The 21,873-nt window shown below is 39.2% G+C and overlaps 1 protein-coding gene across 7 annotated transcripts in view; it reads right to left on the bottom strand.

The window, feature by feature from the left end:
* otofa (otoferlin a) overlaps window positions 1–21,873 on the bottom strand; it is an 88,430-nt gene that overhangs the window by 60,182 nt on the left and 6,375 nt on the right. For all 7 annotated transcript variants that reach the window (XM_076873930.1, XM_076873933.1, XM_076873931.1 and 4 more), the window contains exon 3: window positions 3,815–3,903. In XM_076873930.1, the coding sequence (XP_076730045.1) occupies window positions 3,815–3,903 (89 nt within the window). The remainder of the gene's footprint in view (window positions 1–3,814; window positions 3,904–21,873) is intronic.

A 21,873-nucleotide genomic window follows, 5' to 3' on the forward strand; every position in this document is an offset into this window, starting at 1 on the left:
GCAGTTGCTTTGTGTACAACTGTAAAAATTGCCTTCATTGCTTAAGGATCAATGATGCAGAATTAATATCCATCTGAAGTTATGAAAAAGCTTTCCATAGTTGGAAAAAACATCTGAAAAAATTATAACTCTATATGCAGTGTTAAGAATGAGAATCTTGCTGTGTCAGAGCAATGGCATGCTTGCACCTATATGAATTTGTTATATTTCTTTTTTGTAAACAAGACTCTCTATATACACAGCCAATACATTATATATTCAATATATAATATGCAGTCAATATACAGTCGTGCCTTGTTAATTGCTTAGATTCCTAACAAGTTGCCTGTAGTTGGCAAACATTTGCTAACTACTTGCCAGGTGGTAGTAAAACCGTAAAAATTGCAATGCAAACCAGAACCAGGAAATGTTCACTTTCAGTGTAAAAAGCCATACCTTACCACTGCAATTGAGAGATTTCCTTTACTTTGAAGGCAAACTGTCACAGTTTATGTTTTTTTGTCACGCTTTTCTTTTTTCACTGTGGCTTGATGAGTAGCTGGGGAGTATTCGTAGGCAAGCCGAACCTTTGCCCACCAACAATGGGCAACCACAACAATCTGCTAGCAACCAAAGCAATCATGCGGTTTCTGCCAGCTGGTTAAGGAGTGCACATTTTTCCCCTATGATGGGTGATTGCTAGCTGGTTGAGAACCAGTATCTAGGCCTGTGTGACTAACAAAGATTAAAGTTAGATAGCAACAATTGGAATTGCATTCCGGCACCTTTAGTTAATGAGTAATTACATCTGATAGGCAGGTTATTGCATAATGTTGCTGAATGCGTGAATTTTTCATGCACTGCAACCTGGCATTCTTCCAGTGATGACATGGAGATAGTTGCTCATTAATACAAACATAATGGCATCCCACAGCCTGCTTACACCTTCAACGCATCCCTTTCTTCCCTGTGATGCATTTATGGTGCTGACCTAAAGTTATGTATGCTATACTTCAGCATTTAGCTATGAGGAGTGAGCATAAATTGAGTAGTGTTTTTTTTTAATTGCAAGATAATTTTAAATGAAACATTTTAAACAGTTCAACAAGCATCAGGAAACACACAAAATGTTTCTGTGTAGTTTATTACAAAATGTATCCATGAGCTAAATGTACAGTTGCTGAATTTCCTTAGGAGAGGGAAAAATGTTAATGTGTGACACTGATAGATGAAGCAGTATGTGACATTTTATAAACTGGAAGTTTAAATCTTACATTTAAAGTTGTCATGAATTTTGAATAAGTTATTAGACCTTTAAATAACGTGTTGCTAAATTATATTTTTGTGAAGCATTTTGCAAAAACAAATTTAAGTATGCTCATTTTGTGTTTTTCAAAGGTTGCATGAAAATATCAGTTTAGTATAGGCTACACTGATAGGTTTGCAGTGTTTAACTTAGTTGGCTAAATCAAAAAGTAGCAAAAGTAGCATCACAGGTCAGCTAATCTCTAAAGAGAGAAAATCTACTAGAGTTCACAAGCAAATTATCATCAAACTTATTTCTAAGTAATTTTTCCCCACTCTGCACTGCCACGCTTACAGCTTACAGCTCTTACAGCTCTTACAGCTCCCCAACCCAATAAATCATACTTTAATCCTGCTGACTAGGGCCTTATTCACCTGACTCCACATTCACAATAGTCACACATCCAGAATGGTGAAGTTATATCACATGGTCAGTAGTCATGTGTCTGCAAAACTATGCTACTTTGGTGCAGTGTTGCTTTTAGCAAAATGCTAATGTAGACATTGTTCTACTCACACTGGTGTTACTGCCCAGCCTAATACTGTTTTTCCTGTAAATTCTTAATCTGTTAGATTTTACATCTTTGCTAGGGAGCATATAATTACAGACCATTTTGAATAGGTGGCTTTGCGTAAGTAGCTAGCTTGATTAGCACGTTATGTATATCAGTTTTTCACTCTGAATTGGTAAGGCTAATTTTTGACAGAAAAATGACCAGAAAGATTAAAAAATATCAGCTGCTTCCCTATGGTGTCTTTTCGTACAACTAGCGTTAAAGGTGACTGAGAAGCCAAGGTGACTGCATTCTTAAGCTGTAGTGACTTGCTAATTGTAGGACAGTCACACTAAAGCAGGATTAGGCAAATAAAGTTCCCAAGGGGCCGCATACAGAAACAAACTGGGACTGTTGTGGATTTAATACTGAGGTGAACTGATATCAGCTTTTTGGTGCGGCCCTCCACAAACGTTTCAGATTCTCATGTTGCCATTTGGGAAAATTAACCGTCCACCCCTGCCCAAACCCTCCTAAACTCACTGACCCCTAATTGTCATGCATGCCTGTAAAAATGTATTTGTCTTTGTTTCAACTTCAGTCTTCCACACAATGGCATAAAGAAATCTTGCTGACAGTTCAAATCTGCCTTGATGTAGACTTGATCTAGCATGTGTCTGCACACCTGTCACCAGCATTTAGCTCTTTATTACACACATTTACATGCAGCTAAATTTGCACACTGCAGACATGATTAGGTTACATAGACTAACTATTGAGCTGGTGCTACACACATGTATTGATGCTTATGGGCACACACAGAAGGAAGTTAACATTACTGTGCTTTATTAACTCGGAGGGTGGTGCAATGTTTTCTCTAGTCTGAACCATATTAGACACATCAATCAGTCCATTGTGAGAAGTTGGGCAGCTGGTATAATTTGACTGGATTTGTTATGGACACAGTAGGTGGACTGGCTTCCTGGTACAACCAGTCCATCACTTTTTCAAGCAGGACACAAAAAGTGCACAGCGCCATCCAAATGAACCAAAATAAAGGAAAAATTAACAAGAAATTGAAGAAGTGAGGAGAAAAGGGATATTACTTAACTAGCCAATTTACACAAACAGCCTTGCACAAATGATTTCTACACCTTGTCTATGTGGGAAGCGTAATAGAAACATCACATTAGGAGAGCAGTAGTACATTCTGCTCCATTTCTGTTCATACAGGATGTATTCGGGTGACATGCATTTTGGCAGCTCTCAAAAGGCATCACACAGGTATGAGCATCAAGAGGTCGAATACATATCTGAAATGTAAGAAATACTAATGTGCAAGGAGTACAAGAGCAGTTACATGGCCTAGTTGGACGGCTGGATTGATGAAATAGGAATGTGTTCTTTCAGACATGCGAGAAATGGTGACAGAAAAATAAGGCTCTTCTCTGTAGACAAAGCATTATAAGTTATTAGTGTCATGCTGCACCCATGATTCAGGTCAGATGAACCTCACAGTAATATTTTTAGTTGGTTCTCACATGATTACACCTCGTGAGGTTGGGATGTGTCAGTAAAAACATATTAGCTATGACACAATTAAAAAAAAATGAAACATTTGTCTGACTTGTCTTTAAACCTACGGATATTGTAAAAGCAATGATACTCAACTTTCAGTTGTATCATCAGCTACAGGACCGGATGGGTTTTTTCTAAAATGATCTGACTGTTTGGAGTGTGTGAAATGATAAATATGCCTGTTACCAAGACTTTAATACTGTTTCATTACCTCTGCCCACTTTCTGGCGTGATGCTTACTCAGCCCTGGCTGCTGTTTGCAGTCTGTTGCATACAGGTGAGTCAATTTAGAGCAAACCCCTAGGGGAATTTAAGCGTTTCCTTCATTAGGTTAGCTACATGCATCATGTGTCAGTCTGGGGTGGTCACAGGTTGCAACAGAAAGGCAGGAAGGCAAACATAGACAATTTACTCTGAAGCGCTGTCTGGGGGGCTTGAATTAGTAAACAGCACCATACCTGTTGGAGAAGACCTTGCTGTAATTGTACACTTGGATCTCTAGCATTTCATTTCCATCCAGCTTGCTGGCAATGGGCCATCGAAATGTCTGAAAAAGAGAAAAAAAACATGGTCAGGTTGCAGCTAACATGCAGCATTGATTATTCGGATTATATGCAAATGCAATCAATTATATGCACGGAAAAAAGTGACAAGTTCTGTTATGTTCAGAGTGACACCATTAAATTGCTTGTTTTCTCCAAGCAGTAACCTCACAGATGGAGCCTTTGCATAAATGGCAAAAACAGTTCATCTAATTGCCACTTGAGGTTGCAAAAAAGTTCCTGCAGACTCAGATTTTAAAACTGGAGAGCATTAAAGATAAATGCATGTTAACAGCATGGCATAGGGTTTTGACCTCAAGAGATAATATGTGACATGCAGTCTAAAGTGCTTTGCGTTGCCTGTAAAACTAAACAAGTGCTATGTTAATGTCAGGCTATTCCACTTCATCATGGTGGCCACATTCTATCTTTTATATGCAGCCTATGATTTTGCACATTAGTTCAACTATACTATAACTATAACTTCCAATTTATCTGATTTGTGTACTTATTATTATTGTTATTTTTATATTGAAATGGCAATTATCAACACTTTTCCAAAATCAATTTTTCTCAACTGATTAATTTATCCACCATCTAACTGTTTACTAGATAAAATTCCTTTAAGTTCAAGGTAAAATACACAGTACTATCTATCTTCTCACTTAAGTATAGGCAAAAATAAAAAAGTCAACCAAAGTCCCGGACTATATTCAAGGCCCTATGTCAGCATGCGTCTGTTACTTTGCAGTATCCTTGATTTTCTTTTTCTAAAAATCACCAGCAGCTACAGAGACACTGTTCAGGAGGGATTTTTTTATTGATGTTTTATTCATCACGCTGAACATCTCCAGGTTATATTGCACCAACCAAGCTTACTGATAACTTTTGCATCAGTGAAAACAAGAAAAAGCAGGAGCTAAGCAAAAATCCAATGAAAATGTATTTATTATCCTCCTGTTTGTGAGTCTGAGGATAGCTTTGAGGGATAACTGTTAATTAGCATTTTAAAAGGAATTAGCTCTGAATAACAGTTTTACTATATTTCCAAAGACTGAAGTTCATTTGAAATCATTTTTCTTTACTCGATGACAAATAATCATCGAAACGATATCTCTCTTGAAGGTCCTGTTGAGTGAAAATTATATTGCTGTCTATATGGAGACTTAAATTGAATCATCTAAACAGATGAGTTGTTATCATTTTATATGAATCAGAAAAGAGAGTCTGATACATCTAGACAATATTTACTATCTAATGAGATTAAATTTTTCTTCTACACTCATCTAGGTGGCTGATTCTTTAAAATGTAGTTGTATTATTTTATAAATGAAAGCTTTAAAAACAACATATATTGTTGCGTTGCCTGTAAACGCAGGCAACGCGTGCGTTTACAGGGTAAAACATATTACTGCCAACAGATATCCAAAGCTTGTTTAAAGTGAGTTGGACTGCTATGATATGACTTGAGAGCATCAATCTTAATAAAATGCAGAGTCAAGACTGGCTGCAGACATCGGTAAAAGAATTTTGTCACAGGAATTTATTCAGTCCTGTAAAAAATCAAGTGCACCTTATGATTCAGTAGCTTGTAGAACCACTTTTAGCATTTGACTGTGGACAACTTTGGTAAACAGAGGAATTTATCGCCAAGTCAGCAACTGCAAGACGGCTGAGTAAGCAAAACAAGTGCAAAATCTTCATGAAAATTGACCACTGAAACAATGTCCTTTGGACAAATGAGAGTTTAGTCACATCTGTCCAAAACACATTTTTCCTGAAGTCTTCTGGTTTGTTTAGAAACTAAGCCGCGCTGCTATGTTCTTTTAAAAAATAGGCCATCTCCTGGCAACCTGTGCAAATTTCCAAACTTCTTCAATCTTTTTCTAATTATACTGTCATGAACTTTCACCTTTAACATTCTAATTGAGCCCTGTAGTGTCTGAGATATAGCTCTTGGGTTTTGCAGTGTCTCTGAGCTTTGCATGGACATTGGTGTAGATTTGTTGGAACATCCATACCTGGGAAGATTATAGCATTGTCTTAACACACACCTAAATGCTTCATTCCAACAAAATGCTAAAGCTTCTGCTTTTATACAGGCGAGCCCACCTGCTGGTTATCATTTATATAACAAAATCACAGTTTATTCTGAAAACATTCCACTGGTTTTTTATATGAAAATAAGCTTGAACAATCTTTCTTTCTCAAACCTCTAATCACAGCTGACTTCAGCAAAGTAATATATCCAAACTCTCTTCAGGTTTGTTGCTACCAGCTTTACATCGGAAGAGTGAATTACTTGGATTCATTAATCCCCACACTAAAGGGACTCGAGAATTATAAAACACTTAGCAGTTAGCCTTTTAAGGAAAGTATGATAGATGTGGTAAAAGCAATTAATTGGCTTTTACTGCTTCCATTAATAAAGTATGACATCCAATTGTGATGCATTACTCACTCCACCTGTGTTGATTAACTATGACAGGGCGAGACCAGAAGATAAAAGAAACAAATGTAAGTTATAAATTTAGCCCCATCATACATACAGGTGTTGATTCACATTCAGTAAATCACCTCTAAGCCTCTTGCTGTACAATATGACGGGAAAGAGTCTTCACAAGGGCACAGGGATAAATGTTGCACAGGTGATTTAAAAGTAATTCGCCCCTTGCTGATATGGGCCTCTGACTTAGGAGAACACTGCAGGCTGTCAGACAAGAGATCCATCAAGACCGTCCCATTAGCGAATCCCGTGGTTTCCACCTGCTACTGTTAGACCTTCAAGGATCTGTGGCCAGGCCTGTAAGTGTGCATTAACATCAGTCCATGCATACTCAACCTTCAGGATCTGCAGCCTGTGTTCCCAGGTTTCAGTCAGAAGAAGCTAGTACTGCCCCTTCTTTCCCACCACCCTCAAAGCCTGAAAACATCCTGAAGTGACAGTCGTTGTCTGAGGTAGTGGCTAATACAGCCGCGCCACATCTCATTTAATACCGAATCTCCTCCGGCATGTTTGAACAGCCGAGAGTGCGAAAAGGAGGCCCCAGCATGGTGTTAATGGTGCACAAATGACAGCGCACACAGCTAATGCCCTATACACACACACCACTGCATAACACACACACTTCAAGTCAAATGATACACACCACTGTGTGATTAGGAATTGTTTATACAACACCAGGGAGATTGGGCAGCCATATTAATTTCCCAAGAGTCAGAGAAGCACAAATTTTAATCAGTGAATGTAAACTCAATACAAACATGCGTGTTATATGTCTAAGTGCTTGTAAACATTTCCTGTTTTCCTACTATTTTTTTGACACGCACCACCTTTAAACATCTGTTTATAGCATTGTCATGTCTGTTATGTTGCTTTGGTATACTATTCAGAACAACTTATTGCTAAAATAACACAGACAGGAATCCACAACAAGAAAGCTTAAGCTGCTTATGCTGCCTGAGGCTTTTGTAGCCACCGTGACAGACAAAATGCTTACAGTGGTTTAAATACCTGCACAGGACAGATAAACAAAATGAGAGGTGGGAAAGTGGAAAAGCTTGGTGGGCTTCAGTTGTAAACAAGTGTCTGCAAACAGAGCAATTTCTGGTTATGCTATGCAAAATTAAACTCAAAATTAAGCCTTAAAGGAGCACCAGTTTTTCAATTTTCAATCTATGCTTTTTATTTAATGAAAAAACGTTGATATTATATACAAGACAAAGAAGATTCCCTTTTTGTGCTTCACCCTGCTAGGTAGATTGCATGCACTGCAATTTTCTTTACTTAGCTCTATTTATTTAAAATGTAAAAGAGGCATGAATAAATAATGTGATTATGTGACAATTGTGATTTAGCCAAATGTTTAATTTTACTTTTTCAGGCTCAGGGCAATAAAATATTAAAATTAAACATACTTAAAAGAAAACAACCTACTGAAGATTTGCAGGTATTAGACTCCCTGCTCATGTTCACCCCCAACAAAAGCTGCCGGTAAATTTGTTGTTACAAGGTTTCATGTTACTTATGGCAAATTTTGGTACCACTATCCCAGCGTCACAACAGAATTCAAGACTCATCAGACCAGGCAATGTTTTACTAATCTTCTATTGCCCAATATCTGTAGCCTTCCTGTCAGAACAAAGCAGTCTGGCCATTCTTCTCCGACCTCTGGCATCAACAAGGCATTTTCACCCAGAGAACTACCCCTCACTACATATTTTCTCTTTTTAAGACCTTTTTCTCTGAACTCTGGGGAGCTCAGACCAGCCCATTTGGCACCAACAACATGTCATAGTCAAAGTCACTTAAATCACCTTTGTCTGCTTGCCTAAATGCCCTGAGTTGCTGCTTTGTGATCAGCTAATAGATCAGCTGTACTCAATGAAGTGCATGGTGAGTGTACAAGACCACTCTGAAAAAGTGAAGACTTTCTGACCGAGAAAGAAGAGGCAACAAAGTTACAATAAAATGAACATCCTGGCAAAGATCCCACAGATGTTAACACATCTGGCCGTGGAAAAAACTGACACACAGTGGTGACAAAATCAAAACTTTAGTCAACAGAATAATGCACACTTTGTTTAGCAAAGCTTTCTTCTCTAAAAAACATTCCGTTTCCTTAGCTACAGTAGATGTTTCATGTTTTTAAAAAAGTTCTTGTTAATTATTAATGGTAAATGGTAACTGGCTTTTCATGAACCAGTAAAAAAGCTTCAGGGATCAGTTGATATGATCACAGTTGATTTTTACTCTTTGCTGAATCTTCAGCATAGGTACGTAACCGCAAATCCCCGTGAAACCCTACAACATAAACCTACTCTGTAACCTGATGTGCACCGGTGTAACACTAGTTATTCTGTGAGTTTCCTGCTATTTTTTCAATGCAGTTCTTGAATGAATCAGTGAGTATAACAGTCATAGCTTCGACATAAAGAATTAGCCTCAGTATAACAGATGTCAAATTCCTGAAGGGGAATTGCGAAGCATGTCAGAATGGATGCGAAGAGATGAGGGACAAATATATTTGCCTCTGGTCTCTCATCAAAGAGACGACCAGAAGAAAAAAAAGTGCCAGGATTTTATTTGTTTTGCCTGGCACTGCATGTAAATCACCAGGACATCAGCACAAGGTAATTAATGCTACACAGAAGAAGGCTGGCCTGCAGCGCCAGACACTTATATAGGTTACGTCATAGGCTCTACAACGATTCATCGCAACTCTGTCACACTGTCATGGCTTTAAGGAAATTTGAATAGAGTGTAGCCATCATTCATTTTATTCTTAACACTTATTTTCCTTCTCCGATGGGCTAAAAAGAGCCTTTTCACAGAATTTCCAGAAGACATTTGGACTTCTCAAAGTGGAAAAATAACACTCACATCTCTGTGAGCTACAATAATGTATTGGTATGCACAAAACACCACAACCCTTGGTTTGCCTTACTTTCAGGGAATGCAGCCATGATAGATACTATTATTTAACCCTTGTGTGGTGTTCATATTTTTGTTACTCAGCCAGTGTTCATGGGTCTGGTGGACCCGCTAGAGTTTTGGCTTTCCAAATTAACACTATCAAACAATTTTATGTTAAATTACTGAACAGATGTTTACTTCATCCCAATTACAAGCCATATGAACAGCAAACATGGTTAATTTTTTCTCTTTACCTTTGTTAGATCACATTTATGAATTAAAGTGCTTCTCGATTCTTTTTTTTTTATATAAAATGTTATAAAAAAATAAATCAGTTATAATCAAGTGGAGTGAGTGGAAAGACACAACACATTTACACGTGAAGCACTATGTTTCACAACTAAATGGGATCAGCTGCTCATCAATGGTGACATTAGGCCCAGGGTTGTAAAACAGGGGAGGTGGTGCACCCACTTATCCCACACTGTCCTGATGGCAGCTAGCTTGTCTCTCTGCCGTCGAGCTGGTCTGTCGTCTCGGTTATCAAAATGGATAATCCTGGAAATTTTGTGGAAGTTTTCCAGAGACATTGATGCACGGAAAGGTTCTTGCCGGTTTCTGCACCCCACAGGGATTCTTTGGATTCCCCTTTGGACCTGAAAACTCCTGCAAGGATAAGAACCCCAAAGTAGGCCTTTGGGGTTCTTAGATGAATTTGGTCAATCTCCTTCCACCTTCTAGATTACTGCAATCCAGAAAAAATTTCTGGATGGAATCTGGGATGAAAAGCTCAAATGAAGACTTGATGTCCTGCACATGAGTAACTGTCAGCCGTGTTGGCCCTGGCTTATCACAGTAACAGCTCTGCAGGGTGGCTCATTTCTTGGGCAAGAACACCATTCGATTTCACCAGTTATTGACATCCATATTTCTTCACTTGCTGTCTGGTGGGCTTGTTCTGGTCCTGGAGCTGGCTGCAGATGGGGTACTCGTCTTCGTTTTGTTACTAAATGGTGCTCAACTTCATCCTCTTCTTCAAAGTCACTGTCAGACTCTGAATTTTCAGAAATGTGAAATATTCTGAAACCTCTTTGTCAACATCATCATCCGAAGCCCCTCTCTCTTCCAAAATCAACTGGATGGCCCTCGCAGCAGATAATCTTTTGCCATCTTGATCAGTTGTGATAAAGAACCACACTGGCAAAGTCTTATTTATAGTATTATGCCCCTAATTTGCAGGTGGGACAGGGTATGAGAAAATAAAATTTGGATCCCTCAAGAAAGAGGGCAAAATGTGTGGGAATGTAAGAGCAGACGGTGTTGATAGTTGAATTTTCAACAATGCTGCAACTTTGTGCAGGAGGGGAAGAAAACACTATCAGCAGCACCAGAAAGGAGGAAGACAGAGTGTGGGAACACATGACCTACACTTTCAACACTTTTATTAGACCTGGGTCCAGTGGACCCGAACACCTTGTATGTAATGTAAATGCGTGGGGGGAGGTACAGTATGAGGTCATTGAAAATTAGTTCGGATTTATGTTCTTCACAGAAAATAAGCCAAAGCCAATGAATTTCAGGTTGAAAAAATAATTAATTGTTTCATTTTTCTTTTGAAAAAAACTGAAAACGGGTCTCACAGACCCGAACACCATACAAGGGTTAAACCTGTGCTAATATGTATTCTGTATTAATGTTTTGATGTCAATTAAGCCCCTGTACAGTCAGCCAGAATTAGCCAAAAAGTTATATTAGTAAAAAAGAACACTAACAATGTGTAGTCAGACAGTGTTATGGATTGTAAAGTTTTCCAGTTATACAAACTCGACCTTCAAGTGTCAGTAGTCACTGTGCTTCAAACACTGACTGATGTAACTGCTGCAATGCGCCTACTCTACCATTCAGGCTGGCTTGCTTTATCAAAATGCATCACTGATTATGTGAATCTAGGAATATGTGAGAGTAACTGGAGAAGCAACCGCTGCAATGATGCTTTTAAAAAGGCAAACGAACACTAATCTTATTTTAGATCTGCTCCATTCTTTTCTGAGCTTGCCTGAATACTACACTACTACTATTCCCAGACTCCCACGCCCAACCCCCTGCATTGTACAACGCCTAATTGCCAGAGTGAGGCCGCTCATTAAAAGTGACAGAACTGATGTCACTAACCACAAGCCTTGAGACCACAGCGCCCTATCAGAGCGGCTAAATGCGAAGCTGAGGAAAAGCCATTACTGCTGTGAACCCACGCTCTAGCATCATGGTGAACAAATGGATGACCTCAGTTTTCCCTCCACTCACCATCCTTTTATATCTCATGACTGTTGCCACAGACACAGAAAATGAAAACACCTCCATTATTAATTACGAACAAAATATTTTTTTAAAGACGTGCACTGCACTGACAGTAGGAAAATTCTTCTTACAGCTTGTAAAGTCAGGTCAAACTCGCAGGCTTCTTACAACCTTATGATGTTGTAGTCGTCAAAACTTTGATTCTTCAGGCTTTATCCTTAAAGGGTAAAGGAGATAAAGGGAGACTGCAAAAAGATTGCAGCTCCATTACCAGCAGGCTACATATGCACCAGCTGCATCCACATGCTATAGCATTGAAGTTTTTCTGATGTGCCAGTGTGAGTCCACCTCTGCATGAGTTCATCCCTCAATGCTAGAACTTCACTTCACCAACATACAGAAACTTAACAATAAATTTCACTGCTCAGCTTTTTCTATTATCATCTTTCTTTCTTTACTGTCCAGCGTGATTTTAATTCATTTTTATCAAATAAATGTGTTATCATTGTGGAACACATGGTTATCTTCACAACCATGCTGAGTAAAACTAAACCACCAACTGATGATTCTGATTAGTACACGACCCGGTCTAGCTCCTGAGCTACAGTCACCACAGTTGACTATAAATTAGAAAATTGGGCAGGTCATCTACTAAATGGAACATTTGTGGTTTGATCCCTGATACTGAACCACAAATTGTGCATGTTAAATAGGAAGAATTTAGTCAGAAAAAGCATAGAAAAGCGCTTGTATGAATGGTCCAATGGGTAAATGAGGCATATTGTATAAAAAGCTTTGACTGCTCCAGAGGAACAGAAAATCATTATATACAAATCAGTACATTTACCATTTAAATGTTAGCATATACTTAAAAATTAGTTTCTTATTATTAGGATTTTTTTTTTCAACAAGTAATGCAGCAGATTACTCTTTAATGGCAGTGATGAGAACAAAAAGACTTTCATTTGCTGTTTTTAATTATTTGCTGTAGGCATCTATTTGCAATCACTGTCTGGTTCGGTTTATTCACCAAATTAGAGCTCAAAGCTGCCTTAGAGGTTGCTTAGTTATGCTTAGGCTCAGAAACATTTTACTTTTCTGTAGAACATCTTTCTGCGGACTTCACCTGGAGCCATAACACTCCCTTCCCAGTTAAGAAGGTACATCAGCATCACTACTTTCTCAGGAGGCTGAGGCGTGTTGGACTTGGGGGCTTAGTTCTGAACCTATTTTTGCACCACCACACATCTATACAAGCAGATGCAAGAGGCTTGACATGAGGCTGCAGTGCAGAACCACCAGACTCAGGAACAGCCTCTGCTGTCAGATTGTTGAACTCTGGTGGTGCTCTGTAGTCTGCTGCTGCCAGATAAAGGTCAAAAACATGAGAAACATCTTGCATTTGCACTATCCACTGTACCTTAAATTTTCTTATTACCTCTGACAAAGAGCTTCTGTATTTGGTAGCATTTGTGTGGGTGCGTGGCATTCTGTCTGTAAACACAATAGCTCGAGAAGTTTTGAATGAACTCTGATAAAACTTTGTAGGAGTGTAGAGGTCATGGGGTCGTGTTAGCAATCCATTAAAATCTGGCTTGCACCCACCACAGGTCTTTAAGGTCAACTTAATGATTGACCTTAATATATAGGTCAAAAACTGAAAAAAGCCTAATTACGTAGACACTGTCTACGTAATTAGTAATTATGTTGTTAACATGTAAAAAGCACTTTATAAAGATTTAAAATATCATATTAGACTTGACCTCTGACCTCTCCTAAAGGTGAGTAGATTGATCTGATGGTCAAAGTGATAATAATGCTAGACAGAGCTATTTAAAAATGTTTTTACTGTGTTGTTTGTATTGACAAGATATTGGTATTTATTGAGTGATATACAGGAATTCTTAACATCACATGACTTTTAACCTCTGGTCTCGTCCTCAAGGTAAAATAAATTTACACAAGTGCTTAAAATTAAGCTGCCTTTGTTCGTTATAGCAACATGATTTTTACTGCACTACAAACTTCTTAAAGTAAAAAGAACAAAGAAATGATATATTTTTATAATTGAGAGTATATAAAATGAATGAAGGTGTACAAAATACGTAACTGCCCCATTAAAATTAAATGTTGCCCAGAGAGTGAGCTGCTTTGGCAGAGGTTTGAGCTTCTGGAGTGCTTCTTGTTTATTCTTCATATTTTCTTATTTATTCTAAATGACAGTGTGAATGAGCTCAAGCTGTCTGTTCCTAGTTTGTGTACATGTTGCTCTTTCATGTTCTCATTCTTGTTGCCTTTTAATTGCACCCAATTACAATTTTGCTTCGACTCGTGCAAATATATGTGTTGGAATGACAATAAAAATCATACTTCCAGCTGAAGTACACTGGTAGTCATTACTAATTGCACTGACTCCCACTACAAAAGGGCAGTTTGTGTCCACGCACATGAACATAATACACATTGTCTAATTTTTTGTTGCTTTGCCATGATACTGAGCTGGTAATGTGTGTGTTTGTGTGCGTATGTGTGTGTACAGATGAAACAGCATCTCTGATAAGCCGGTTCTGCTTAGAAACTCGATCTTGTTGAAATCACTGACAGCACTCTGCTTACATGCCCTCCTCATCACCACAAACCTGGGCTCAATTTACTTTTTCCAATTCAACTGTCCATCCCAGTTTTCACTTCCTCTTCAGCTCGTATGTCACTTTCTCTGCATGCTTCAGTGTTTCTACATTGATCTCAGTCTAATTTATAGCATGTGTCAAATACAATGCCATGGCTGAAGACATGGTGACATTAATTCAGTCAGAACAGTTCATTCAACCAGGATTTGTGCATATTTATCAGTGATTGTGGTAGGCTGAAAACATGCTGCAGGAATTCCTGTTAATGCTGTTTTCTGTCTTAAATATTACTGAGCTGACTGTCTTCATTAGTAACACTGAATTGAAAACTGTTACTGAAAATATTACTAGCCCTGCGAGAGACAAGTGGATTGCTCAGTCATGAATTCAAGCCTTCCTTTTCTCTTGAAATTGAATAGCTTTGAAGCCACCTAAGAGAATGTTATCTAGTTAATTCACTAAAGTCTTATTTTGTTGTCAAGCTGGACTCTGATAAAACTGCTCTCCGTTCTCTAGCTTCTGCTGCTGGAAACCAGATGGTGCAGAAATAATTGACCACATACTTGTCAAGTAAAGGGCTTCACAACACTTTAAAAATAGATGCTCTTGTGCTAAGAGATAGCACTCACGCCTCAAGTAAAAACTTTCTTTTCGCTGAAGTGCAGTTTTTTTGTTCTCCTTCTTTGCAACAACAGAAATCCTTCTCTGTGTTCATTCAGTGCACATTTATCCGATATTTATCTAGATATGTTATATAAAAAATGACAGGTCAGCATCTCAAATCTGAGAAAGAAATCATCTTCTTTGATAATTAACATAAATGTGTTGTGTTATTGCTACAGCGAAGCCATCATAACATACCATAGTATAGTAAATATAAACTGAATCACATGTTTCTGCTTTATGCATTTGCTTAACAAGGAAAAGATCCCTGATTGAGTTCTGGGTACATGAACCCCAGCGGAGATGTAAAAACTCTGCTAAATCAAATATGCAGAGCTACCCCCTATATGTCTGACTTGTGGAGGGTAGCTCTGCAAATCAAACTCCTTCTGCATAGGCTCCCTTGTGGATATAAGAGCAGCTTCTCTTCTAGGTATTCTCTAAGTAAGATACTGGGAGAAAGTTATCACTCAGACATATAGTGAGTGCAATATAAATCAGTTTTTTTACAAGGTTAACATTTTAGAAAGTACATGGCGGATGACCGCCATGAGTCTGGTCTGCTGGAGGTTTCTTCCTGTCTATTTTTTCCATCCCACTGTTGCCAAGTACTTGCTCATAGCGGATAAAGTGATTGTTGGGGTTTTCTCTGTATTACTGTAGGGTCTTGACCTTACAACATAAAGTTCCTTGAGGTAGGGCTGCTCACTTAATCGAATTTTAATCACGATTACGATCTGGGCTTTCAACGATCATTAAAAATGACTGAGCCGATTATTAGCCCCTCCCTCGTGCTTTACTCTCGCGCTGCTCCGTGTGGCAAATCGAGCGCACCTCTCTGCATTTCGAACACGCATCACAACAATTAAGAGGACCCGAGGGAAGCTCGGAAATCTCGGAAAGCTAAGCAGAAGTTATTTGGAGAGGAGAGTGACTGCCGTTGGTTGAAAAGAGAGGTAAAAAAAACTTCAGTGGTGTGGAAACATTATGGATTCGCGGAGTCAGACGTGGATCAAGTAGACATAGTGTGTAAACTTTGCTACGGTGTCATAGCTGCACCACAGAGCAACACTGCAAAGTTCACTAAACATAGATGTTTACATTTTTCATTTATTTTTTTATATTGCAAACATTTGCACACTATTTTATATTATTTTTTAAAGTCATTATTCAATACATTGTTATTGTTAACCCTTTAAATCCCTGTAGAACCGGAACCGCGTAAGCTAGCGCAATAATTTGTTTTGCATATGAAACCGGAGGAGTTGTACTTACATCTTATGCCATCAGCTTGTCCTCGGTCACGGTTTCCTTCCACATATAGCTTTGCAAAAATCTCCAAAATAAAACTATGAAGACACTCAAAATAAATTTCCTGTGGTGGGAAACTATTTTTTGCAACTTTTTTGTATTTAAAGTTTTGAGGGATAAGCCTCTTAAATTTCCCCAAGTAGAAATATATGTAACAAAAAACCAAAAACGATTTTAAATTTTTTTGTAGTTTATTGCACTTTTTTGCAATTAATGTAGTTACTATGGACTTAATGCATACATATTATTAAAATATGGGCTATAACAGTTGTATTGATGTATAGCAACTTGAAATGCTCCCACAAATGGCACTACAGCATGTAAAAAAATATATATATATAAGCTCTGGCGGACTTGGTTCTATGGTAGGTCTTAAAGGGTTAAATAAATATCGTCAAATAATCGAGATCTCAATTTCAGTGAAAATAATCGTGATTATCATTTTTGCCATAATCGAGCAGCCCTAGCTTGAGGCAACTTTTCTTGGTATTTGCTGCTATATGAATAAAATTGAACTGAATTTAATTGAATTTCTCAAGGCAAACCTTGCAAACAACCCATATTTGTTCATTAACTTCATTATTCAACATGCTAACTGAGACTAGAGTCGCGCTTGGGTTTCTTGCCAATTCTCTGACCATTGCTGGGTCTGAACTTGTTGTTAATTTGCTGAAACAACCACTCCTGGGAACATAGTGGCATTGTGTTGACACACAGCTGATGAACTCACATTTGTTGATTATCTGTTAATCAAGTGCATTTGATCAGCAGCATCTGAAAGCTACTAACCCTCCTAAATTCTGTGAAAACAGTAAAAGTATCCAAACTGTCCTATAAAAACTCTCTTTTTTACACAGCTGTTACTATACAGTTGTTATTAAAGAAAATTATGTTTCTGTGTTGACCTACACTTCTTTAAACCGGTAGTTTTATAATTCATTCATAGAAAACCAGTATGAATAAATAATGTAATGCATAAATCACACTCAAAACAAAATCTTGGGATTATCTTCTACACAATAATTTGCACCTATGCATTTTATTTCCTTTATTTTCATTGCTCAAATTTCCACTTTACCTTCCCTCCAGCTCTATACCAGCAAAGAAAATATTCTGCTAAGGTCATCATTTATTCAGTATACCGAGAGTTGGGAAAGCTCCTCCCTGGAGCAACGCTGAATCTTAAAACCCGGTGAAGTTTATTATCTATTTTTAGCATCAGCAGTATTCCAGCTTGTGTCTGCTCCTCTGGAAACTGCTTCTACTCAATACTGGTGGTCAAGTGTTCAAGTGAAGCAGCACTGAAATGTGATCTCCAGAGGTGGATCACAGTGAATCCTTCAACTTATGTTTTAAGAGTCTTTTATGCTCAGGTGACTTACAGTATATGAACGTAGTATAGCGTATATTAGTTTAAAAACCTCACCCTGACAGTGATACGTTCCACTCTCATATAACAAATAGGCCTTACTTGAATACTGGCTTCCCAAACATGATTATCTATGAGCAGTAGGAAGTAGCTTGGACGTAAACTCACTGAGGTCTCTTCCTGCTCACTTTGATGAACCACAATATGCCAGCAAATTCATAGGACTGGTCAGGCTGACCAGAATTTTAGCTGAGACTGAATACAGCTGCCATTTCAGCAAACTATGAATCATATTTGTCATGGTCCTGCGACCATGACTCAGTGACTTTATGTTTATGTTCTTTATTGTTATTACTTTCATTATTATTCATGGCTGTTTTGGGATGGTTTGTGTTTGGGATTTTAGACACTGGGTTCTGGGTTTGTGCTCCCTCTGTTGGTCCCTGGTGTTAGTGTTCCCCTGTCTCGTCAGGTTAATCAGGTCCAGCTGTTTCCCCCACCTGTGTGTGATTTCCCAGTGTCTCTTTGTACTTATAGTGTGTGATTTCCTCTGCTCCTCGTCGTGTCGTCTGTGTTCATACCTGGTGTAATCCCCTGCGTGCTCTCCCTGCTGTTCTCCCTTCATGCTCAGGTTTGCTATTTCTTTGTGTAGTTTCTCCCAGTTAGTTCATCCTTAGTTCTGTTTTACCATCCCCACTTTATATTGGATATTATCAATAAATCACCCTCACACCTGAATAAGTGCTGCGTTTTGAGTCCTCCTTCCGCTCTCCACACGGCCGCTGCCCCGGACCGTGACAATATTAACTGACAGGAAAGATGAGAATAGTGTGATTTTATTTATAAAAGCAAATGCTCACAAACTGAGGAGGCTAGTAGATAAATATATCAGAATTTAAGGAAGATGTTGGAGTTTGTTCACCTGCACTTCTGCTAATAACCAGCATGAACTCCTCTGACTGCAAGGAAAAGTCAGAATGCCTATAAAAGTGGATGGCCCGATTGGTTTATATCCTCAGTCACAAGTTTCACGTCTTCTTCAATAAACCATGATGTTCCCTTTGAAAACTATGGTGTGAACAGAACACTTTATAGCCTGGTTCCCATGTGGTTGACAAGTTGCCGCTGTCTGAGCTTGCAGTGTCCTCACATTCTCACTCTGACCTCCTCTAGCTTGTGATGTCTATAAAACATGTCGACAGCCAAACTGTCACGGCTGGCGGAGGGAGCCGTGTGGTGTGGAGGAAAAGGAGGACCCAAAATGCAGCAAACTGATGATACGAGTGACGTTTATTTTCAAAGGTGGCAGTGGCAAAAAACAGGCAACGAAGCATGAGTAATGACAAACCTAAACTGGGAGAAACTAAAGATCAAACCTGAAATCTTACAAAACGGAGAGCGGAGCAGAGAGACGCAGACCAATGACCAGGATACCAAGAAACACAGATGAATGCAGAGATACACGGAGGAACGCAGACGAGCCGACAACGAACACAGACCGACACCCACTAAATATACACACACAAGGTAATCAGGTAATCACACGCAGGAGGGAAGAACAGCTGAACCTAATACACATGAGGACCGGAGGAGACAAGCTGAACACAATAACAACAGACACAGACCTTCAGAACAGAACAGGAAATCCAGAACACGAGCCTTCAAAATAAAACAGGAACAGACTGATGTACAACACAACACGGGGACATGAACAGAGCACCAAGGACAGACACAGGTAGGGCTGACAATACACCAAACTTCAGGTTAACCCCTAAACTAATACAAATCAGAATAAACACAAAACGCTGGGTCAACGACCCAGGACCATGACACAAACTGCCAAACTCGAGGCTTCAACACAGTCATCCGCAAGAACGGCGTCAGCGGTTGCTGCCATTCTTTAAGTGTAGTTTGTAGAAAGTGTGAATAATATGGGGTCATTCTGGGATTTTATCAGTAAGGAAAATACAGAAAAAACACAGACAGTAAGTACAAATTCTGAAAAAACACTTAGAATCATAGGAAATTACTGGAAGCTGTTGCAAAATGAATCTTCTAATGCCCTTCTGTTATTTGTATGCTATCTATAGTGCATGGTTCAAATCTCTTGACATCTTGTTTGAAAACTTAAAATTGTTATATCTGCAGGGCCAAAACTGAACTCTGTGGCGATGTGCAGTGCATGCAGGACTCTCTGTTCTTTGCTCTGCTTGTGTCTAACTAGTCAGGGGGAAGCCCTGGTGTTCTGCAGCTAAAAGCCCCACCATATAATGAATAATGAATTCCCCATCCAGTCTATCCGAATACTAGTTCAAAGGCATCTATCGTTATGCATGGACCGGCATCAAGCCACACAGCTCTATGCTAATGGCCCTTAACTCCAGGGGCTGGGCAGAGCCTACTGAGCCATGCAAATGTTTTACTGCTAAGGTTGAAGAAGACAACGATGGGGATGTGATGAGGACCCAGGGGCTGGGGGAAAAATGTACGCCTGGCCACCAGCAGCACACAACACTGCAACATTTTCACACAGGCACACATTCACACAGGCTCGGAAACTACTGTAAGCGCAATTCATCCCATAGAAAGCTTGATCGTGTTATTGATGCTGAGTGACACTAACTACCTCCCCAGTACTCCGAGACTGAGATGTGAGAATTGGGAGAGGTTGTCATAAGAAATCACATTTCAGCCTCACCACTTAGTTGATACCAGTTATATGCAGAGTCAAAGATATTTTGGGATTCATTTGTCTGGTTTTCTTCTTTTTAATCTTACATCATGATACAAAAAACAATGCTGCCTCTGCAGGGACTGTACACATAAAGCGCGTGTCTGTGATTGTGTGTGTGTGAGTCTGTGTGTGTTTGTGGGTGTGCCTGTGTGACTAGGCTAAGTTTGTACAGTCATTTCAGCATTTTCCTGATTAGACTGAAAACAAAAGCCCCTGTTATCAGGGAAGGAAGCAGCACTCTGCTTGTGAGCCATCAAACGAAGAACATTTTTCTCTGTTAAAACCAGCAGCTTAAAATGAGAAAAAAACAGAAAGCCTGATGTAAAACCTCCTCTGGGAAGGTACTGTATATATTTGAGAGTGCTTTCCTGTTTGTTTTGCATTTTTCATTCCTTATCCCCTACCTCTGTTCTGTCTCTTTGGCTTCTGCTCTGTGTGGATTTCCTACTGCACTTCGCTCTTGATCCCTTGGCCTTCATTTCTTTCTTATTTCCCCTCTCTGCTCCTTTACACGAGTCTACATTTGAATTCATCATAATGCTGGTTTCACAGTGTGATGGAAGCTTGCAGAAATAGTATTGGGAATATTTCCCAGAATTTCAAAGCAACCAAAATCAGAGACTTACCAACCACCACCCGAGGGATGCAGGTAAATCCTTTGGGTTTTCAAAGAGACGCTCAGAGCAATGCAGCTGCTCAGAATAATGCAATTTACTAGATTTAAAGTAAAACAGTGAAACCTTCTTTTACAAATGAAAGAAACCTCTAAGTCGGAAAGAAGGGCTTTTTAAGGAACCACCTTTTTCCTAACTAAAGCAGTGGAGCATGAAATGCCCAGTTTAATTGCAACACTGTTCAACACTGCCTCGCCTCTCTAACCTTGATAGACCATAAGCGAACAGAAGAGGATGATTAAAAGCCACTTGGTGAGATGTCAGCCATGTGCAGGGAAGAGCCACTCACGAATGGTTGCTAATTTTTGAATCAGAACAGTAATGAGGTGTTAAAGCAAGATCCTTCAGCCTAGAGCTTAGCATTGGCATGCTGGGAGTTATCTAAGTGTCTGCATGAGCATTAAGAAATTACAACAGTGGGGTCTTGGTGGCCCATTTCTATATAAGCCTTACGGATACCGACTACAGAATGGAGGGAGCAGTTGTCAGCCACCGCCTGTGCATGAATGACATCAAGCTGTATGTCAAGAGTGAACGAGACATCGATTCACTGATCCACACCACCAGGATATTCAGTAATGGTCTTGGAATGTCATTCGGACTGGAGAAATGTTGTCGGATGATAACAAAAAGAGGGAATTTAGTCAGAACTGAGGGGATTGAACTACCAGAAGGCAACATTGCAGACATAGAGGACAGCTACAAGTACCTGGGGTTCCCACAGGCAAATGGGAACCATGAAGAGGTCGCTAGAAAAGCTGCAACCACCAAGTACCTGCAGAGCCCTCTAGTAGAGGACCCGAGCTTGAAGGACAGACCATAGTAGTGTATTTTGTGTGTTTGCTCAATAAATCGCTGCACCCTTTTGCCATTGTCCTAG

Source organism: Maylandia zebra, linkage group LG15, assembly GCF_041146795.1.
Source record: "Maylandia zebra isolate NMK-2024a linkage group LG15, Mzebra_GT3a, whole genome shotgun sequence".
In the NCBI taxonomy this organism is placed as follows: Eukaryota; Metazoa; Chordata; class Actinopteri; order Cichliformes; family Cichlidae; genus Maylandia; species Maylandia zebra.